The sequence below is a fragment of the Denticeps clupeoides genome, chromosome 2 (assembly GCF_900700375.1).
Source record: "Denticeps clupeoides chromosome 2, fDenClu1.1, whole genome shotgun sequence".
In the NCBI taxonomy this organism is placed as follows: domain Eukaryota; kingdom Metazoa; phylum Chordata; class Actinopteri; order Clupeiformes; family Denticipitidae; genus Denticeps; species Denticeps clupeoides.
This window is the reverse complement of record NC_041708.1, coordinates 29,914,138-29,934,125: the sequence shown is the minus strand read 5'-3', so window position 1 is coordinate 29,934,125 and position 19,988 is coordinate 29,914,138. Positions and strand designations below refer to the sequence as shown.

At 40.7% G+C, this 19,988-nt stretch overlaps 1 protein-coding gene across 1 annotated transcript in view; it reads left to right on the top strand.

Moving 5' to 3' along the window:
* Positions 1-19,988, top strand: part of lmbr1 (limb development membrane protein 1) — a 37,634-nt gene that overhangs the window by 6,005 nt on the left and 11,641 nt on the right. The window contains exons 2-10 of the mRNA XM_028961089.1: positions 1,095-1,167; positions 4,366-4,420; positions 4,511-4,650; positions 5,103-5,206; positions 11,955-12,081; positions 12,572-12,640; positions 12,948-13,012; positions 13,109-13,181; positions 16,630-16,716. Of these exons, the coding sequence (XP_028816922.1) occupies positions 1,095-1,167; positions 4,366-4,420; positions 4,511-4,650; positions 5,103-5,206; positions 11,955-12,081; positions 12,572-12,640; positions 12,948-13,012; positions 13,109-13,181; positions 16,630-16,716 (793 nt within the window). The remainder of the gene's footprint in view (positions 1-1,094; positions 1,168-4,365; positions 4,421-4,510; positions 4,651-5,102; positions 5,207-11,954; positions 12,082-12,571; positions 12,641-12,947; positions 13,013-13,108; positions 13,182-16,629; positions 16,717-19,988) is intronic.

Here is a 19,988-nt window from a genome sequence, read left to right as displayed (position 1 = left end):
CGAACCGACCTACAGTATCTAACCGACCCACTAACTGACCACAGTATGTAAGAACTCAGGGCTGTGTGTCAGACCGGGTTGTCTGCACTACGGGGATAAACAGATAAACTTATGGAAAAAATAATTGTATTCTGATTGACACACAAATGTATAATGAAGTGCATAGTTCCTGTAAGACTGCACAAGAGGTTTTTCTATGTTTACAACTACCGTAGGTCTCTAGTCTCTTTGCTAGCTTTACGTAGTGAACCATGTCACATGGTACTGCGTGTGTTGTGTTGTAATAATAGAGACTTTTTTTTTTTTTTTACTCTGGCTTGAGTTTGCACAAATTTGACAGAAGAAACACTGTCATTTAAGTTTAGCTCTTCATGTTTTCCTTTCATGTAAATTTAGTTTATCATTTCTCTGGTGTGTGTGTGTGTGTGTATATATTCCTTCACAGAATTTTTACACATTTGCGCAGAAATTTCAGAGAACATATTGTAATGAAAAATAATTATTTATATAAATTATTTTCTACCTTTTAACACCCTTTTAGGTGTTATGATTACTTTTGTCCTCAACAGGGGTGGCAGTGTGTTTTTGATCTTTGAACGAGATAGTTAAGATGAAGATGTGGATGCTGGCCATCATTTCTTCATTATCACATGTTACGTTCTATGTGACAGTTTCAGCTTTTCAATTCTACAATAACATAGTTTTTCTTCATTCCTTTTTTAAAAAATCTTGCTTTTCAAATTCATGACTTACTGAGATTTTCCTTACAGCCTTACCTTGGTCTCTGACTTTACTGTAAATTGATGTGCTAATATAGATTTAAAGAGAAACCATGCAGCATTTAGTGAAGTTTATGTCTGTGGTTATTTATTAATTGATAAATTTTTTCCCCAATTGAATTGAACTGATTTAAATGTTTAAGTGGTTTTAGAAATAGATGAACAGAAGTCAGATGGACCAGTGCCAGGATTCCCAGAAACCTAATTAATTGATATAGTTTATAGTCAGCCTGTATTTAAGAGTCTAACTATAACGTTTCTTTCCCCTACTTTGGTTCAGTGACTGAAGTTAGTCTTTGTGTTTTCTGTCTGCAGATCTGTTTCCTACTCTTTGCAGTGCTCTACATTGTGTCGTACTTCATAATCACTCGCTACAAGAGGAAGACTGGTAAGTGTTGTACATGCTTGGAACATGAATTCTGTGCAAAACTTTCTGCAAGATTTGACCATTAAGCATTGCCTGACATGAGCTTCACTAATCATAGCAGACAGCCACTTTTACTAGTGCTGGTCTGCTGAAAAACAAATGGACGCAGGTCTGACCTCTATTGAGTTAATCATGATAAGATCCTGTATGAAATGTTTTAGATGTATATTTTTACATGTATATGTTTTAAATGATCAAAATATAACACTGTAAAACACATTTTCAGAAATGTACCAGATGTCTACCTTTACCTGACTATAAAAAACACAGATTGGGCATATAGTTCTGATCAAGTTTTACAACACTCACCTGAAAACCGTTCTGCTGGAGACAGTGTAATTTTGTGCTCACTGGAACAAAGCTTTGCACTATATATGTATAATCAGATAAAAAATATTCATTGCGCATGTTATACTTTCACGGCAAGAAACATTTTCTGCCCTGAAATCAGCCATCTGATCCCATTTTGATCCCACAAGAAGCATCAGTGTTTTGGCCATTCAGGATTGCCATGTCCATATGTTCAGATCATGCTATCAGTAATGAGTCTCTCTCCCCTCCCCTTCCATTTTGTCCCTTTAACACAATGCAGAATTTACCATTGATTCTAGAAAATGGCACCCTAGCTTCTACACTGTCCCATTTTTCACGTTAACCTGTGTAGGATATTCCATTTGGCCCCAAAATGTTGGATAAATACAGTCTTGTCGCTTATCTATTTTAGAAACACCTGCTATTAACCTGACTTTTAATGAATCAATTGGCATTAGACCTGGACGCCTCCCTGGGGAGGTGTTTCGGGCATGTCCTGCCGGCAGGAGGCCCCCGGGTCGACCCAGGACACGCTGGAGAAAATATATCTACAGTCTGGTCTGGGAACACCTTGGGGTCCTGCCCAAAGAGCTGGTGTTGGTGGCTGGGGAGAGGGCTGTCTGGGATTCCCTACTTGGGATGCTGCCCCCACGACCCGGACCCAGATAAGCAGAGGAAGACGATGACTATGACAATTGGTGTTAGAAATAGCTCATATGAAAAGCTAAAACCCTACCAAATGTTTAATGCATTGAAATGAATTAGTTTAATTTCAATGAAACTAATTTAGCCTTTCATCAAGACAGAAAGGTCACATTTTGGCAAGACCAAAGTTTTGTTGCCTATACATAAATTGAACAAATTTACTGCAAATACAACAAAATGTCAGTAATTAAGTAGTGGTGCTGTGAGATCCAAATGTAATATCTTGTATGACTTCCATGAGCTTGAAGAACTGAATCCATGCGATTTGGCAAGGATTAATACAATTTATTGATGAAGTCATCAGTAATAGCAAAGAAAGCAGTCTTGTATCCTTCCCAGAGTTCATCAATATTTTTTGGTTTAGTCTCCCATGCTTCCTCTTTCATCCTATCCCACACATGCTCAATGATGTTCTTGTCTGGTGACTGGGCTGGCCAATCCTTCTTCGCCTTGAGGAACTTTGATGTTGAGATGGAAATATGTGATTGAGCACCATCCTGTGGCAGAATTTTGCCTCTTTTATGGTTTAGAATATAAAGGTAGCTAAGATTTCTTGGTATTTTAGACTATTGATGTTGCCTTCCACCCTGCAGATCTCTCGCGCACCCCCATACTTGATGTAACCCCAGACAATGATTTTTCTACCACCAAACTTCACTGTTTTCTGGGTGAATCTCAGATCCATGTGGGCTCCAGTAGGTCTCCTGCAATATTTGCGGTGACTTTTCCAGCTTCCATCCTTTTAGCAGGCTGTGGGCCTTGGCAAATGGCAAAAACGTCTCCAGTCTCTTCAAATGTTTTTTTTTTTTTTTTAATCTTCTGTACTTGAAGCTGAGACACATTGAAGATGTCTGCCACATCAGCAGTGGATCTGGTCTTCAGCCTCTTGATAATCAACACTTTAGTCTCAGGGTGAATGTTAGGCATGTTTGCAGAGGTCTAGTTGCAGTTGATGTGAAGGTCTAGTGTACTGGACTTCTTTTATACACACCTGACACCTAATTCATCCATTATTAGTCACAGGTGAAGCTCAAATGACAAGGCGACAACACAAAAATTGACTCAGTGGGCTTTGCCAAGCATTGAATATTAGAATACTTTTTTGTTTGACAGTTTTGTTTTGCACTGAAACATTATTTCAAAAGCTGTTGGGAATAAATTGAGCCATTTCTTGTAATTAACTAACTAACTAACTAAAATCTATATTTCAGCGGCACTTGAGGTCAGTTTGTACATAATCAACAAGACTTTTGTCAGGGACTGTACAGTACACTAGCAGATTTTTACCAGGACAACTGGCACCCAATTTTAAGTTGCGGGTATTAAGAGAAATATGGCTGTGTAACTGTAAAATCGGTAATTTTCTCCTGGAATGCAGTACTGGATATGAACAAACCATGAAGTTCATATTTTGAACACAACCAGGCTTTTTGTATGCCACTCTGACTACATTTTCTATATTCCTCATTCATGCACACACAGAGGCAGCATTATGCTCCCTGCTTAATAACACCTTTGCTAATACGCTATGATGCTTTATTTTTATTTATTTTTTTTAGTGTGACTTTTTCAGCATCACTGCATTACCTGTTTTTGTCAGAGACTTTTCTTCCTAAACAATGGACCCCGTTCATCAGCTTCAGTTTATTGTCTTCAATAACCTATTACATGAAACATGATGTCGAAACATGAATAAAAATGCGGATCATGCTGCACCTCTCTTACAGTATTTTGCCTAAGGCGTTAATCATGAATTGAGGGCTGCTATTCTGAAAAGAAGAAGACCAATCAGAATTTATATTTTGAACAATATATGGATAGTCAGATAAAAAAATATTCATTGTGTATGTTATACTTTCACTGCAAGAAACATTTTCTTAGAAAAGTTGCCCTGAAATCAGCCATCTGATCCCATTTTGATCCCACAAGAAGTTGTCTTGCGGGGTCTGCCTGACCTGGGCATGTCTCCAGTTTCTTCTTCAAATCTTTTTTTTTTTTTTATTTTTAATCCTCTGTACGTGACGCTGAGACACATTGAAGGTGTCTGCCACATCAGCAGTGGAGCTGGTCTTCATCCTATTGGCAGACATGTTGATTTTCTTGTCTCATTTTGTGTTTATTGTTTGTTTTTGTCTAATGTAGAACTGTCATGCACAGATGACCATGAGGATGAAGATGCCATCGTCAACAGAATATCGTGAGTGAAGTTTCGGTTGAGAATTCGTCATGCACTCATCATTGTTTTTAACCTGCAAGTTAATTGACACTTTTGTCTCCTCTGGCACAGGCTGTACCTCTGTACTTTTACTCTGGCCGTGTCAGGCGGGGCTGTGCTCCTGCTGCCGTTCTCTATTGTCAGTAATGAGATCCTCCTCTCCCTTCCCAAAAACTACTACATTCAGTGGCTCAACGGCTCCCTCATTCACGGTGCGTGATTGATAAGTTCTTGAAATTCTGGTCCTGTGACGATTTTTAAAAGTAATTGCCACTAGAGGGCGACAAAGGCTAACAATACAAACAACACCGAAACTGGATAGAACATTTAGTGAAAGTTAAGTGATTTTCATTGTGAAACACTGCAACACAGCACACGTGCACACAACGAAATGTGTCCTCTGCTTTTAACCATCACCCTTGGTGAGCAGTGGGCAGCCATGACAGGTGCCCGGGGAACAGTGTGTGGGGACAGTGCTTTTGCTCAGTGGCGCCTTTGTGGATCGGGATTTGAACCGGCAACTTTCTGATTACGGGGCCACTTCCTTAACCGCTAGTCCACCACTGCCCCTAGTTTAGACAATTGATATTAATCTTTGAATATGTAATGCTAAATTTTGTTTTATGAGGATAGTTGATTTAACTGTCTTGAATTGATTTTGTAGGTTTGTGGAACCTGGTTTCTCTGTTCTCCAACCTCTGTCTGTTTGTGCTGATGCCATTTGCTTACTTCTTTCTGGAGTCTGAGGGATTTGCAGGATCCAAAAAGGTACAAAACTGGCTGTAAAAATCAACTTTTCAATGTTCAGTGTATCGTCAGCCATAATTCTAGATTGATATCTGTTTCAATTGCTGTAAATTCCTGTTTGTGGGATCACAGAAACGAGTTGCAAAAATGCATACAGATAATATTATTACTGCGGTTTTTGCTCTTTACGTCTCAAGGAAGGTCTAGGAATATTTTCCTATCCAGTGTGGTGAAACAGAGCCATTTGTGGCAAGTTTGTGTTGGGTCTGTGCCTGCGTTTGTTGTCAGCATGTCTCTGTTAGTTGGACGTCTTCCTGTTCAGCTCAGTAGACGTCTGTCTGTGTGTCGTCTGGCAGCAGCAGCAGGTGTCTGTGCCGTGCCCTGCGCTTGACTCCCTCCTGCCCTTCCATTAAAAACATGAAAAGCCCAAACAGCACGTCAACGGACGCCGCATCCCTTCGACCCCTTCAAACCACCCGCAGGCCACAAACACTTCAACACCACTGCATCTGTGACCTTAGTGATTTACCGCCCTTTAACTCTCATGCGCTCTCACACCCCTGAACTTGGTGATTTAGGAGCACGCACCCCTGTCCCTGCCACCCCCTTCCAAAAAAAAAAAAAAAAAAAAAAAAAAAAAACTTCAAAAGGGCAGGCTAACAATCGCTCTGTACGGCCCGGTACACTTCCTTGTTTAATAAATTACTCCGAGAGCAGGTTGTACCGCTGCTCAAAAGGTCCGAGAGGCAGAAAAAAAAGAAAACAGATTTGCTTTTAATTCACCTCTACTCGTGTCACAGTTTGAAGCCCGCCTGGTGAATGTCACGGTTGGGAAAAGCTTCATAAAAAATTAGACGGTACTGTAGTTTGACAGCGCAGGGCTAATTTGTATGGGCTGGGGTGGTGTAATAAGGGACAGGCCAGGATGAGGGAGGAAGTGGACCTTTAGTTCAGCCCTGCAGTTTATGTCTTCTGTTACTCTTTCATTTCACGGCAACTGTTTCTTGCTACTGATCATCCATAAATGTGCAAGAAGGAAGTACTGCTTTATGTTGAGCTACACGTCCAGGTATGGCGAGCGTGTGTGTGTGTGTGTGAAGGAAATGATCCCAAACCGTTACTCTCATATATGACAAGAGTAAGCACCCTACTGAGACAAAGGCACTCACAGCGGAGTAGCTTGAAAGCTCGACGGCTGTTTTAATAGTGCCCGCGCCTGAGCAGCAATCCCACCGAGTTTAATGTTGTCATTTACACACGCACACACGTAATACCCAATATCCTGGGACGTTCTAGAACATACAGAGGAAATGAAAATACAGCGAACTTTATTTAAAAGTCCTCAGAGCTGGGTCGTAATAAGGGGGTTATGTGGGTTTTTTTTTTTTTTTATGCTCATGTGGTTCGTCAGACATAATTGGCAAAACCTCATGCTCTGAAAAGCTTTCTACCTGGGGTGACAGTTGGGGCCTGGATGTGTGTGTGACTTGGCACAGAGTGCGGGCAAAGTCCTGTGTGCACTGAGTAGGTTGGCTGTGTGAGTTGGCATGCTGGATGCCATCTTGTGGGTTTTAATCAATTTGAGTGAGAATTGTGGGTTTTTATCAGTCATATTATGTTCTATTTGGTTCTTGGTTAACTGCTTCAGAAGCAGCACCACATTGACCACTAATTTTCTTTTATCCCCATTAATACAAACATGAAACGTGGTTAGAAATGCCCATTACAGTAATTATCTAATCATGTGTTTTTTATGTATGTTTTCCAGGGTTCATTGAAAATAAAAAGGTTTTCTTCATATCTATTTTTAAACTGTGATTTGGCAAATAATATCATTTTTTCAGTTCATGGAGCTACACTGACTTGTGTGACACTGTGTTTTTTCAACGTCGAACATTCCCCATAGTTTCCAGGGTGGCATTTCTCTGTGTGAATGAAATTTAGATGGCTGTGAAGTCTGGAGGAGGAGAAGTGATGGATCATATATGCAATGCATAGACTGCAAAGACACATCAAATTTATTTCATTTTAATTTAGAGGGGATAAAATATGTATATTATAAGTTTGCTCCCTGTATGCCATATAAACCTAGGTTAGGTCTACAAGTTATATATATTTAGTAATAGCCTAAATTGTAGAGACTAATAATGTGTGCAGTTCTCAGATATTGCTGCCGGGGGCAGTGTTGAAATGGTTCTCTTCTCTTCTATGGCCGTACAATGATCTGTAACTTTATATTGAATTTTGTGCACAACTTCCCTCGCATCACGATATTTCATGCTTCTTTGCCTTATTTCACCATATAATGTGCTAAATATTTTTCTTTTAATTATTTTTGCTCAGTTATTAGTCAATGTTTGAGAAATGCATAGTCTCTCTTTTTATGTGCCTGACCTGGTGGTTCTCCATCATTTTCAGCCCTGTGTGAGTGGGTTCCTCTCTGAAAGCTCTCCCTTGCGTTACTAAGATACTCTCTTTGTTGGCCCTCCACAATGGAGCTGGATATTTATTTGAGATGTGCGGCTTGCGAGGGTCTTTTTCCCAGGCCTCGCTCGGCGCGGGCTGGATGGCCAGCGCAGGGTCCTGTTTACACACCTCGCTTAAGGTCAGGGTGTCTCTGCAAAGCCCCATAGCTCAATACAGGTCGTCATGGAAACATATGAGCTTTCGTGGAGAATCTTTTTTTTTTTTTTTCTTTTTGGTGTGTAAAAAGTGTTTTTTAAAAGTGCAATGTGTTTTCTGGCATTATGGGCTTGTATAATCTGGGCTTTGAGGCATTCCTGAGTGAGGATATGTGTCCAGCATGTAATTGAAGATACTAATCAGATAATTATTTGTTTGCTTTGGTACGTTTTAGAAATATATATCATATTGGGTGTTTTGGGATTTTATTAATTTGTCTTTTTAAGCATTTCTAATTTGTTTAAATTTCCGTATTATTATATATATATATTTTTGTAATTTATCACTTCGGGTAGCACGATGGTGCAGGATGTACAGGATGGTGCAATAAATCTATTTTTGCTGAAACGCTTTGTGCTGGTCACATGGCTACTTGACAACCACATATCCAGGACATTCATATTTAGAACAATGATGAAGATAACATGCTTAAGATTGATTAGAGGCTAAATTGATGCTGATTGGCCGACTAGGTGCTATAAATTCTCATCTTGAGTGCATCTGTACCTGTGTAGTGAAGGTCAGTCGATCGCTCTTTGAAGGCTCATCACACCTGACAATAATTAGAAAAAGACGATATCACACTAGACTGAAATACCAAACTTTGTCCAACTTCAAACGTAGATGCTACTTCCATCCCATAAATCCCAGGGTTTTGGAGAGTTGGCTATAGCAGAACCTGCTTCAGGGCTGCAGAGACGTGTGCTCACTGCATTTTTTTCTGTTGCATCCATTTCGAAAAGAGTGTTTCAGTATTCACATAACTCAATTCCGTTAATGCAAAATTATAAAATGGTTTCTGTGTATGTGTATATGGATGGGTATATGGTGTTGCTGTCTTGTGCTTCAGTTTTATAGTGATTTAAGGGTTTTGTGTATGTTTGTGTGTGTGTGTGTGTGTGTGTGTCTGTGTGTGTGTCTGTTTTGTGTCTCGGACACGGGAGCTTTGGACACAGGGCAAAGTCCACGCTAATAAGGCAACAGGGCATCTGGTGAGGCTCTGCACTGTGCCTATGATGGTGTAAAAGATGGAGAATGGTGGAAGTTTGGGGTCACGTTCTAAAACCTTCTAACATCTAGCCTTTGATAGCTGTGACTGCAGCAGACTTAAAGCCTTAACCTTTGATGCTACATGGTCCATGTTTTTTCACTCAAATAACAAAAAAACTTGACATTTTGCAATGCACCCTTTTTTTTGAGGAACCTGAGAAGTTATAGTAAAGGTAGTTGAACCCATCTGCGGAGCACAAAAAGTAATCTTTTAATTGTAAGTTGCTCTAGATAAATGCTGGAAATGTAAATCCTGCTATAAATGTAAATCTATAATCAGATACACCTTATTTCACCAAGTATGCTGTACTTTATTTCACCAAGATTCCTTTTAACACAAGCCAGACAAGTATCAACTGTTTGCATTTATTCAAGAAATTAAGCAAAGAATAATGTGTACTTTGAGTCTTGTTCTTCATAAACTGACAGAATTCCGTGGTCTGTGGGATCCACAAGTGCTGGACATCCATAGTCTGACCTCTTGTCCAGACTGCTGGAGGAGAGATGAGCTGCCACTGGACTAATGGATCTGAGCGCTCTGTCTCTCTGTCTCTGTCACAATTGCTTTCTCTCTTTTTACTCAGTCCACTCCATACATTGCGCTGTTCCCAACATTCCCCTTTTCACCTTGCTGACCTGCTGGTTACTCACCTCTTTTATTATAATTATTTTTTTTTATTTCTGCACATGATCCCCAGTTTTCTATCTTCTACTTAAAGGGCTTCTTTCCTCATACACATACACGCATTTCTTGGAAGGCAGACGTGGCTAATGGTAGCATAGCCGCAGCTAGCCTAGCACTGAGCGCTTTGAGGGTGAGGGTGGGGTTAGTGGTAGCTAAATATTTCAGAGCTGCTATATTTAGTGCTCCTCACATTTAGAGAGTGGCAAGAATAGAAACCCGGGCCCCTCCAAAGAGAAGGTTTTTTTTTTTTTCTTTCCCCTCTTCCATTTCTGTCTCTGTGTCTGTCTAACTTTAAATCTTCTTGATCTGCATTCTGATCCCACACATCTCATTGGCTCCGGGTGTTCAGAGCCGATGAGTCTATTTTGGTCACTGGTTTAAAAGGTCCACAGACACAACTTGGATCTTAACTAATCTGTTATGGACCAAATTCACACACTTCATAAAGTACATTTATACATCCGAATGTAGGGTAGCTTGTTCTTCATAAACCTTACAATCATTCTCATTCATTTCTCACTTTATTGCTCCAAAACCAACGGACACAACATTTTAAGCCGGACCCATGCACACAAGATAACCCTAATGTTTGGGCAATGGATGTTGTCGGGCTGGGCATGCTCTGTAGTATTGTTTGAGGGCAGGCGGAGGAGCATCCTTGGCCTAAATGGTCTGTATGTGTAATGATGTGAGCCTTTATAAATCATTGAGCGGCCTGTCCTAGAGGGAATACACCTTCAGCTGGGCCGGGGCAATTCCTTAAGGTGGACCAGTCCCTGTAAACTGTGCCTGGCCAAGGCAGTGTTGCAGTTCTTCCTTAAGAGAAGCGCATGAGGGACAGAAGAGAAGTCCCTGAAAGCATTCTGCTCTCACCTCTCTGTACCTCCAGAGCGGGCTGCGTTTATCCGAACATGGCTGAACATGGCTGCCTTCCCTCCATCCCTCCACATCTCTCTTGTTCATTCTCTTCTTCTCCATTATGCTCTCTTTAAAGAATTCAGCACCAGATTTAACAATTTGTTTTTACACCTATTTTACATTTAATTTGCCATGTAATGGAGAAAATGTGCTTTGTACAGTTGCTTGTACTAATGTTGGATACGTTTCTAGTACAGTGGTACGCTCCCATGGTGGTCTCTTTTTAATCTGTTGTAGATGATTATGCTTTCTTTTCATCTTTTTCATTTGCCACAGGGTGGCGCTCCTGCCTCTTGTCTCTTCTAAGTGCTGGAAAATTCCACACAAAACAACCTTCACATTCAGAGGGTAGAGAGAGAGTTGATGAACCTCTGTAGAGACAGACACCGTGGCAGTGCTGTATTAGACACACACACACACACACACACACTCACCTGCATCACTCCCATCTCTGTGGCTGTGTGCCAGGACTTGATGATAGTGACTGAGGGGGCAGTTAAACTCGCAACAGCAGTGCCGGTGATGGTAATGACTATGATAATGGCGATGGGCAGTGGCAGAAGCTGTAAAGGTCATTAATGAGTTCAGTCACATAGCGTAAGTGACACACACACACACACACATCCTCAGTACCTTCTGTGAACAGAGCCACTATACCATCTAAAAAAAAAAAAAAAGAAGCTGCTGCAATTCGCATAGACTGTGTTGAAATTAGTCTTATTAGTCAGCCAACATGCAAGTCCTGTTGCCGGATCCCGGCCCCGTGGGCAGCCGCTGCGGGGCGGATGGGTGGTTTGGAGTGGAGTGCCGGCGGAGAGGTTTATTAGCCGCTTAGTGTTCACCGACCCGGAAAACCCAAATGAGGTGCGGCTCCTGTCAGCGGGCGCGGCGTGAGGGGCGGACTAATCAGCAGCAGATGGGAAGTCTGTGTTTAATCTTAGACAGTATCTCGCGACCTCTCTGTTTTAAAGAGATTGTTATGCTTTCTCCCCCCCCCTACTCCTTCCCCCTCACTCCGCTGTGCTGGCTGCTGCTACTGATTTGGCCCGGCTGAGTCTCAGGGCTGCTTTTATAGGCTCTCTTGAACTGTGTACATGGTGGAAGCTGTGTAATGACTCAGGACTGTTTTTGGCTCTACTGGGTCTGTGTGTGTGTGTGTGTGTGTGTGAGATGGAGGGGGGCTGAACTTGTAGTAGTTAGGATGGATGGACCCTGCAGGTTTCTGAGCGGCACTTTAAATTAAAGCCTCATTTACACTCTGTAGACCCAGTAGGGCGTGGAGAATTGAATTAGTGGGGGGAGGACCTGCTGATCTACTATAAGTGTTTTAATATTATTTTGGTGAGTGTGTGTGTGTTTTCAGCGATGATAATAGGAAAATGTGGAGATTGTTTCATTTTTGACTTTGTGTTTGTGTGTGTGTGTATGCATCAGGGAATTAAGGCCCGGGTGTTGGAGACATTTGTAATGCTGTTTCTACTGGGCCTGCTCATCCTTGGCATTGTGTGGGTGGCCTCTGCCTTCATTGACAACGATGCAGCCAGCATGGAGTCATTATATGGTAAATATGGACGTTTATTCCTTTATTTAATCACTTTGCATCTACTATTAGAGCAATGCTTCCTAATTCCAACAATTCCTTAATTAGCATCATGTCATTGTTAACAAATTAATTGCATGAAAGATGTTGAAAGTGATCAAGGTGAAACATTCGGTTGGGGAGCCTCCAAAAACAGGATTGGTTACCCCTGAATTAGAAATAAAATATGACAGTGCATGGAACAGTTCTAGCAAAAAGCCCATTCTTTAAATGTGATATGAACTATTTGTGAGAACACCTGAGACTACAGAAATATGGATTTTAGAAGTATGGACTTACTAGAAGTAATGTTTCAACTAAACCAATGAAAAGAATGGCTTTGATTACTGGTCACCTGTTTGGTAGGGTTGTTATTAGGGTTAGTGAAGTCTTTTAGACCTCATGTCCTTGCTGAGATTTAGTGTGCACATGCATGTGACCGTAATTCTTCCTCTTTGTCTTCTGCCTGCAGACCTCTGGGAGTTCTACCTGCCATACCTATACTCCTGCATCTCGCTCATGGGAGGCCTGCTTCTGCTCAGTAAGCCCCTCCCACCATCATCTTACATGTTCAAAAAACTTTTCACATCAGCTGCGGATAATTTTATGAACAAAATGTGCCGCGGTTCACGTACATGTGCTCTTGTCAATCAAATGAGCCTTCTTGTGAATAGTCAGGTGCTCTAATTGTTTCAATTGATCAGAACTGTGTAGACATATTTATTGGCAGACCCATACCACTTGTCATTAATGGGTCTTAGATGTATAATTCGCTTTTTTTTTCTTTTTTTTTCTTGTGTGTGTTTGCTGATTTGTTTGTATACCAAATGCATGTACTCTGTTCTCAGTGTGCACTCCTGTCGGGTTGTCACGCATGTTCACGGTCGTTGGCCAGCTCCTGGTGAAGCCTACGGTGAGAACCTGGATTCTCGTGTCCAGACAATCCTGACTATTGCACAAATGTAGCAACAAAAATAAATAATAACCCGCCGTATTTTACTTTAATTAGATCCTGGAGGATTTGGATGAACAGATCTACTGCATCCAGCTGCAGGAAGAAGCTCTGGAACGGAGACTCAATGGTATGTGTGCATAGATTTCATAGGGTTCATCTCTATTACAAACGTGGTAGCTTCTCTGCGAGGGTTTATCAGTTCCACCAACACCTCTGCATTAATTATTCTTCAGTTATTTGTGTTTCTTTTCAGGCAGTTAAGTTATATTGTCATGTTCCGCATTTTTTTTTTAACCAACATTGCTAGTATTACTCCAATGCGTGCGCAAGTCAGCTTCTGCCCCCTTTTCTAGCTTTTCCCCACAACAATATGTTGCCATGGGAACTTTCTTTCTCTCCGACCTTTCCTGAGCTTCTATGAATAGTGTCTGTGAAGACCAGACAGTCACATTCATTGGTATATGTTCATATATGTTGTCGAATAACACAAGAGCATTGCCATTGTTCTGCAGGCATTATATGTGCTGGTTGTGTGTAATTTGCTCCTCGGTTATTTGCTTTAGTAATGCATGTGGGATGTTACATTTCTGCTGCATTAAAAAAAAAGTCTGCTTTCTAGTTGGAGGTCCACTAACAACAAGAGAAAACAGATTCCCCCCCTTCTTCCTTGTGTTCCACTTCTTTATGCTCTCTCAAAAACACGGCAGGAAGTATTTGGGATGTCTGCCAAACGTGCTTTTTAATATGAAGTCAAGCACACAACCAAGTGTACAGATGCTAGTAAATAAGGAGGAGGGTCTCAATAGAAAGCAGGGAGGTAAGAGAGATGCTTTCTGTTGATATCGCATACTTTCAAACACCGCCACTGCCTCTCAAAAGAACGCCATTTAGCTGTTTGGATTTGTAGCATTTGCGTGGAAGCAGCAAGGCTTTTGAACACCTGATAAAATGCTCGTAATCAGTTTTTCCACGTTTGATGCGCTCCGGCCACTGTGACAGGAAGACAAAAGCGCGGAATTGCCGCAAGGAATTCCAGAGAGGAGCGGAAGGGTTGAACTTTGCATGGGAAGATCTGTGCTGCTTATCAGGAGTGCCAGGAATTTTATTTGTTACTTGGATGAGAAGAAGGACATGATGGAGAGGTACAGGAATATATATATATATATATATATATATATTTTAAACTTCCTCTGCTGTGTGCATGGTCAAGTACGATGGTCCTGACAAAAACGGTCACATCTGTGGCATTGGGTCACATTATTTAAAATCCATGTAATTTCTGAGTTAAATGTCTTGAAGGTAGATTTGGTAGAAGCTTGTGCTCTCTTGCAAGGGTTTGATGCAGATAGCTGTACTGAATGCTGCGAGATGGACGGACGGGCAGCAGCTTGCCTTCTTCCATATCAGATCCTCGGTTCTCGCTGGCCGCTGAAAAGCAACATGCGGACATCTGAGATCCAATCTAATAAGCCCAACTTCAAACAAGTTTGTGTACGACAGGTGCCCAACTTTGGCCCAGTGCCCGCTTGTCAGCCCTGTGTATAGGATTCCACATGGATCAATTTGTTTGCTTGAGGTACTGGAACTGGACTGAACTGTGAACAGAACTGGCATGCTGTGTACTGAATATTTTGTTCCTTTTTAAGATGTGATGTATTTAAAGCTTACAGTGGTTCTTTGTAGAAGATTTTTTGCAGCACGTGTTATGAAACGCAACCCAGCAGGTGTCCGTGTTGCTGAGCCGTTTGTCATGAAAGGTGGATTTGACTGCAGAATCTTCCAGACACACGATGCTTACTGCATACAGAATATCTTAATCTAATTTCAGAATGAGAGAATGATGTAAGACAATGCACCTTGAGCTTCATTATGTACTGCATCTCACTGTGTGTGTGTGTGTGTGTGTGTGTGTGTGTGTGTCCAGTCTTGGCTGCCTCTCCACATTCTCACTGCTGTCCAGATGCTATGCGGCAGAGTGACCTTGTGGATGCTTTGACCAGCCCAGCATGAGGTTCTTTGCATAATTGGGAATGACGTAATGCAGAAATGGAATGAAGTTGTTCTGCAGCGCGGCGACTTCATCTCTTTAATACCCCGACTGCTGCAGAGCAACAGGAGCAACATTAATGCATTACTCCCTTGGAGCCAAGCAACAGAAATGGCCACTAAGATCAGTTGTTTGGAGAAGTCTGGTGGTTCATGTGCCAGTTTGGATTGTTTTTTTAAAGGCAGCCTTTCCTGGTTTGACCCTGTCAGTAATGGATTTTATTACACACATTTCAAACAGCAAGACAGTAGAGAATTTGAAACTACAAGCATGTGTCTTGTCATGTTACAGTAAAGCAGCAGGTTTTGCTGATCTTACTATGTTCAATAGCCTATTATTGTTTAATACCAGAATTCCCTTTTTTATATTTTGACCCATTTGTTTAGAAGGATAACAAATACGTTAGTTATATTTAATAAATGGGGTAAATATGTACTTATTTAATATTTAGATGTTAGCAAAGTCTCTTGGAGCAAAGCACTGGACTAGCTACATTCAGTATAGCTTCATTTTTAATTTCAATAATTGCTTTACACAATGGTAGTACTGGGTTTTCAAGATTTATTGTGATCAATCAAAGTTTAGATTATTGAGTGTAAGGCATTTGGGGGGGACTTTGATTGGTTGCTCTGGCTGTCTGTCATAGTGCCATTTGCTGAAACCTTCGGGGCGAGCTTGCGCTATACTTGGCAGAACAACCCAGACCTGTTGAACTAATAGTGACATTTCCTGTAGCATTGTTAGTGCAGTGGTTGGAGGGCACAAATTTTCTCGCTGGGACAGGTATGAGGTCAGGCACGAACAGGAATGTATCTGCCATGTGTTTGTTGTTTAGGGGATTTCTCTCCCCCCCTTTATACTGTGAATAAAGTATGCACACCACAAAATTATTATTATTAATTTTCTTTATTAATGACACACCCTGTCTGGTTTGTACATTTGTGTGTGTTGTCTGTGTGTGTTTTTTTTTTTTTTATTTAGAATCCCCAAAACCCCAACCAGACAGAGTGTGTCATAATAATAGAGGTTGGGGGAGACTTGATCTAAGTCACGGACTCTCCAGGTGATGTATGTGAATATTAACAGCGTAACACTGAACTAAATGCTGCTGATGTGCCAGCGTCCTGAGGGAATGCAAATGGATACTCCTGCTCTTTCAGGCTCTTTGAGACCACAAGAGACAAAAAAAAAAAAAAATACGAAACAGATAAATTAGACTCTAAATGAACGAGCCCTGTGGTTTTTCTGGAGAACCCCTCGTCCGTCATTTTATAAACCCGCACATTCGTGCCCCTCATCTCTCGAGGACCAGCCACAACATGTCTGATCTCCCCACTGCAGACACTGGTGACACCGGGGATAATTTGGACTTGATTGAGATCCAGTTGTTTAGCACTAAACAGGATTAAGTTCTTCTAACTCAACTTTCAAATCCTCAGTGAGGTGCAAAAGTAGTGACATAAGGGATAGACTGCAGGCTTTGTTTGTTTTGCTTATTAATAATATATTTTTTCATTGTCTCTTCTAGGCGTGACTTCTAATTCCCATTTTCAAGGAAACACACAACATTTGTGCAAAGAACTGGACAGTGTTCGGAATCAGAGGAATAAACTTGGTAAGACTTATATTCCCAAAGCAAAAACTCTACAGTGTGTGTGGCTGATGACTATTCAGTTTGCACAAAAATCAATGTGTCCATTGCAGCCTATATCAACATCCATAATCTTTTAATAATCTAATAATTTATTCAGGTTAGCTAGAGTTAGCTAGCAGTTTTGTATTCATTTGCTTGCATCACTTGGATTCGAGTTACACAGACATGCTGTGTATGTAGAGGGAGATGTTATTATGTTTTTGGGCCATTAAGCTGCATGGCTGACTTGCTTGTAGACGTTTCAGATGTAGTTGAATATAAGGAGGCTGTCAGTGCTGAATCCAGACCACATGCCCAATCGGTTCCATGCATGCACGCACATTGCAAGGGTCAGGCTTGGCTTGCTGGAACACCGATGTTCTCAGAAATAAAGAGTGTCAGCCAAATGAAATTTGACCATATCATAATTTACAGTAGCCTAGTGGGTAACACACTTGCCTATGAACCAAAAGACCCAGGTTCAAATCCCACTTACTACCATTGTGTCCTTGAGCAAGACACTTAACCCTAAGTGTCTCCAGGGTGGACTGTCCCTGTAACTACTGATTGTAAGTCGCTATGGATAAGGGCGTCTGATAAATGCTGTAAATGTACTTACAATAAGTTAGGGATGTTGTTTTTTACATGAGTGCTTTTCCTATTTGCTCTGAATTATAATGAAATAAGTACAAGTTCTCTTTGATATTAATAATGATGTATGAGAAGAAACACCATTTTCATTAGTTTAATTTTTATTAGCCCAAAGATTTAGACAGTGTGTGGGGACGGTGCTTTGCTCAGTGGCTCCTCAGTGGCACCTTGGTGGATCGGGATTTCGAACCGGCAACCTTCTGATTACGAGGCCGCTACCTTAACCACAAGGCCACCACTGCCCCTATTGTAATTGAACTGTAATTGAAAGGAAGGGTTGCTATATTTGTAACTGAATAGAAATCAAAAAACAAATGTTTTTTCGTTGTTCACGTTAACAGATCTAAATAAACAAGTGAAATGGGAAAATGTTGTTTTTTCATGTCGTTGTGTAATAATTCTGCACACTAATAGTTGCCTAATAATTGTGCACACACATGTATTCCCCTGAGAATGTTTATACTCACATTTCTTTTGTAGAAAATCAGGTTTCAGGTTAACATTAACATTTTGGATGGCCTGTTAGCCCAGAATTTGCTTTAACATTAATCCTCAAAATGCACACTCTGGATAAGGCCGTCGGATAAATGCCATAGATGCAAATGTCACTTCCATAATTGTGCACACAGTGTAATTTTATATTTGCTGACCGCTCTCAGCTTATGGTGTGTGAATTTAAGACTATTGTGTCACTTCTAATCCTCTTCTGTATACATAGAGCTTGCTTAAAGTCTAGCTTTTTTGCGCAGATATTAAATCTTTTTAACTAATTTGTACCAGGGCCAGATTCGTTGCTGCTTTATAATGCTTATTTCACCCATCTGTTTTGGGGCATAATGTGTGCAGTGAGATCACACTGCAGCCATAGGGATGCAGAATGGGGGCTGCAGAGGCACTTAGGATATTGGACTGGATGCAAACTTTGTTGTGGCCCGGCATCTAAGTGATTTAGGAGTGCGCATAGGGGGCGAGCTTTGGCAAAGTTGACCTGCAGACAATGCCAGCATGGGGTAAGCGAGATGGAGATGGAAAGACGTCAGAGAGAGAGGGTGAAATCAATATTGAGAGAGGTGTAGGGTACAAGAAGTGAAAAGAAATAGTCTTTGTTGTCTTCTTTTTGGTCAATAGAAACCAACTTTCATCAATAAGGGGGACTATATTCGATTTTTTATTCAAGGTATATTATAATTAAGCTGTTTAGTGTAATGTTTTAGACACTTTTTTTTTTTTTTTTTTTTTTTTAACCCCTCTTCTGTAATGGTTTAATGGTAATATGCCTAATGACTAATGCCTAATGGTTATACATTTTACATGGATAATATACAATATAAAGCATTACTTGTAAAAGCTTTTTTTTGGATTTGTGGCTGTGCTTATTCTGAACATCTGACCGTACCGTAGAATGCAGCTCATTCACTCAGACTTTTAGAACCCAAACTGTCTTGTGTACTGCAGTTGGTATAAAAAATTATTTAGACCCAACAATTTAATTAGAGGCATCCTGTCGTATTATGTTCATTCAAATACTTTCATTCAAATCTTTGCAAAATCCACTGTTTATATATAGATTGGGGTGACTAATTTGTAATGTAAAAAATAAATGGCATGTGGTTAATTACATCTAAACTGTTCATTCATTGAACATTGAACAGAGCATGTACTATACGGTGATAGTCTCATATCCTGTTAGAAACCTATATAGCGAAATACCACAGAGCAGTACTGGCACCTCATGCACTTTTTTTCTTTATCACAGCAGCTGTCATTGTTAACTGTTACACAGTAGTGTGTAACAGGATGGGACCGCGCACGTGTAGCTTAGATGATACTGTGGGCTATAAATCCTCCCTCGCTCATTACGTGATATGATGTCAATATAAATTTCATTTATGCTGTTGCCAGAGAAACCGAGACGGTGCATTTACCTCAGTCAGCTTCAATAAACAGTAGCCCTGCTATGGTTTCTTTTCTTGGGAATTGCATTAACGTTATCTCATTGCCATCTGTTTATGTAAGAACAAGCGAGCCACATGCACAGGCCCAAAAGAAATAAATCACAGCCTTCATTTCCTCAACATCGCCCTATCATCTTAATGTCTGATTGTTTCCATTAAATAAGGGGGGCTTGAAAGGAGGTGTCTAATTAAAGAGGACATGGAGAATCTTCTACAGCTGTGATATATCTATCATCTTTCTGCTCTGGGGCAAGTGTGTATGTGTATGTGTGTTTATACATGTGATTGGGGACCAAATCCTCATAAATCTAGGGAAAAAGTAAAAGGGAAACATTTAGTCTTATATACATTTACCATACACATTTATTATATATATGTTGCACTTGTATTACCCTTGCATATTAGTAGATTTGTTTTACAAACGTGTTAAACCAAATCTATGTGTGATAGAAGGATAAGAATAAAGGTTCTTGTAATGTCCCCTGCTCTTCAGACCATGATTACACGAATGATTTAGTTAACAGGCATGTTGATTGGTTAAATCCTCATGTCAATGTTTGGTGCACCGTAACATGGAGAGTAGGGGGTGCCGAGGGAGCAAAAGTCACAGAAGAGACAGAACTTAAAGCAGATTAGTGCCTGACTATG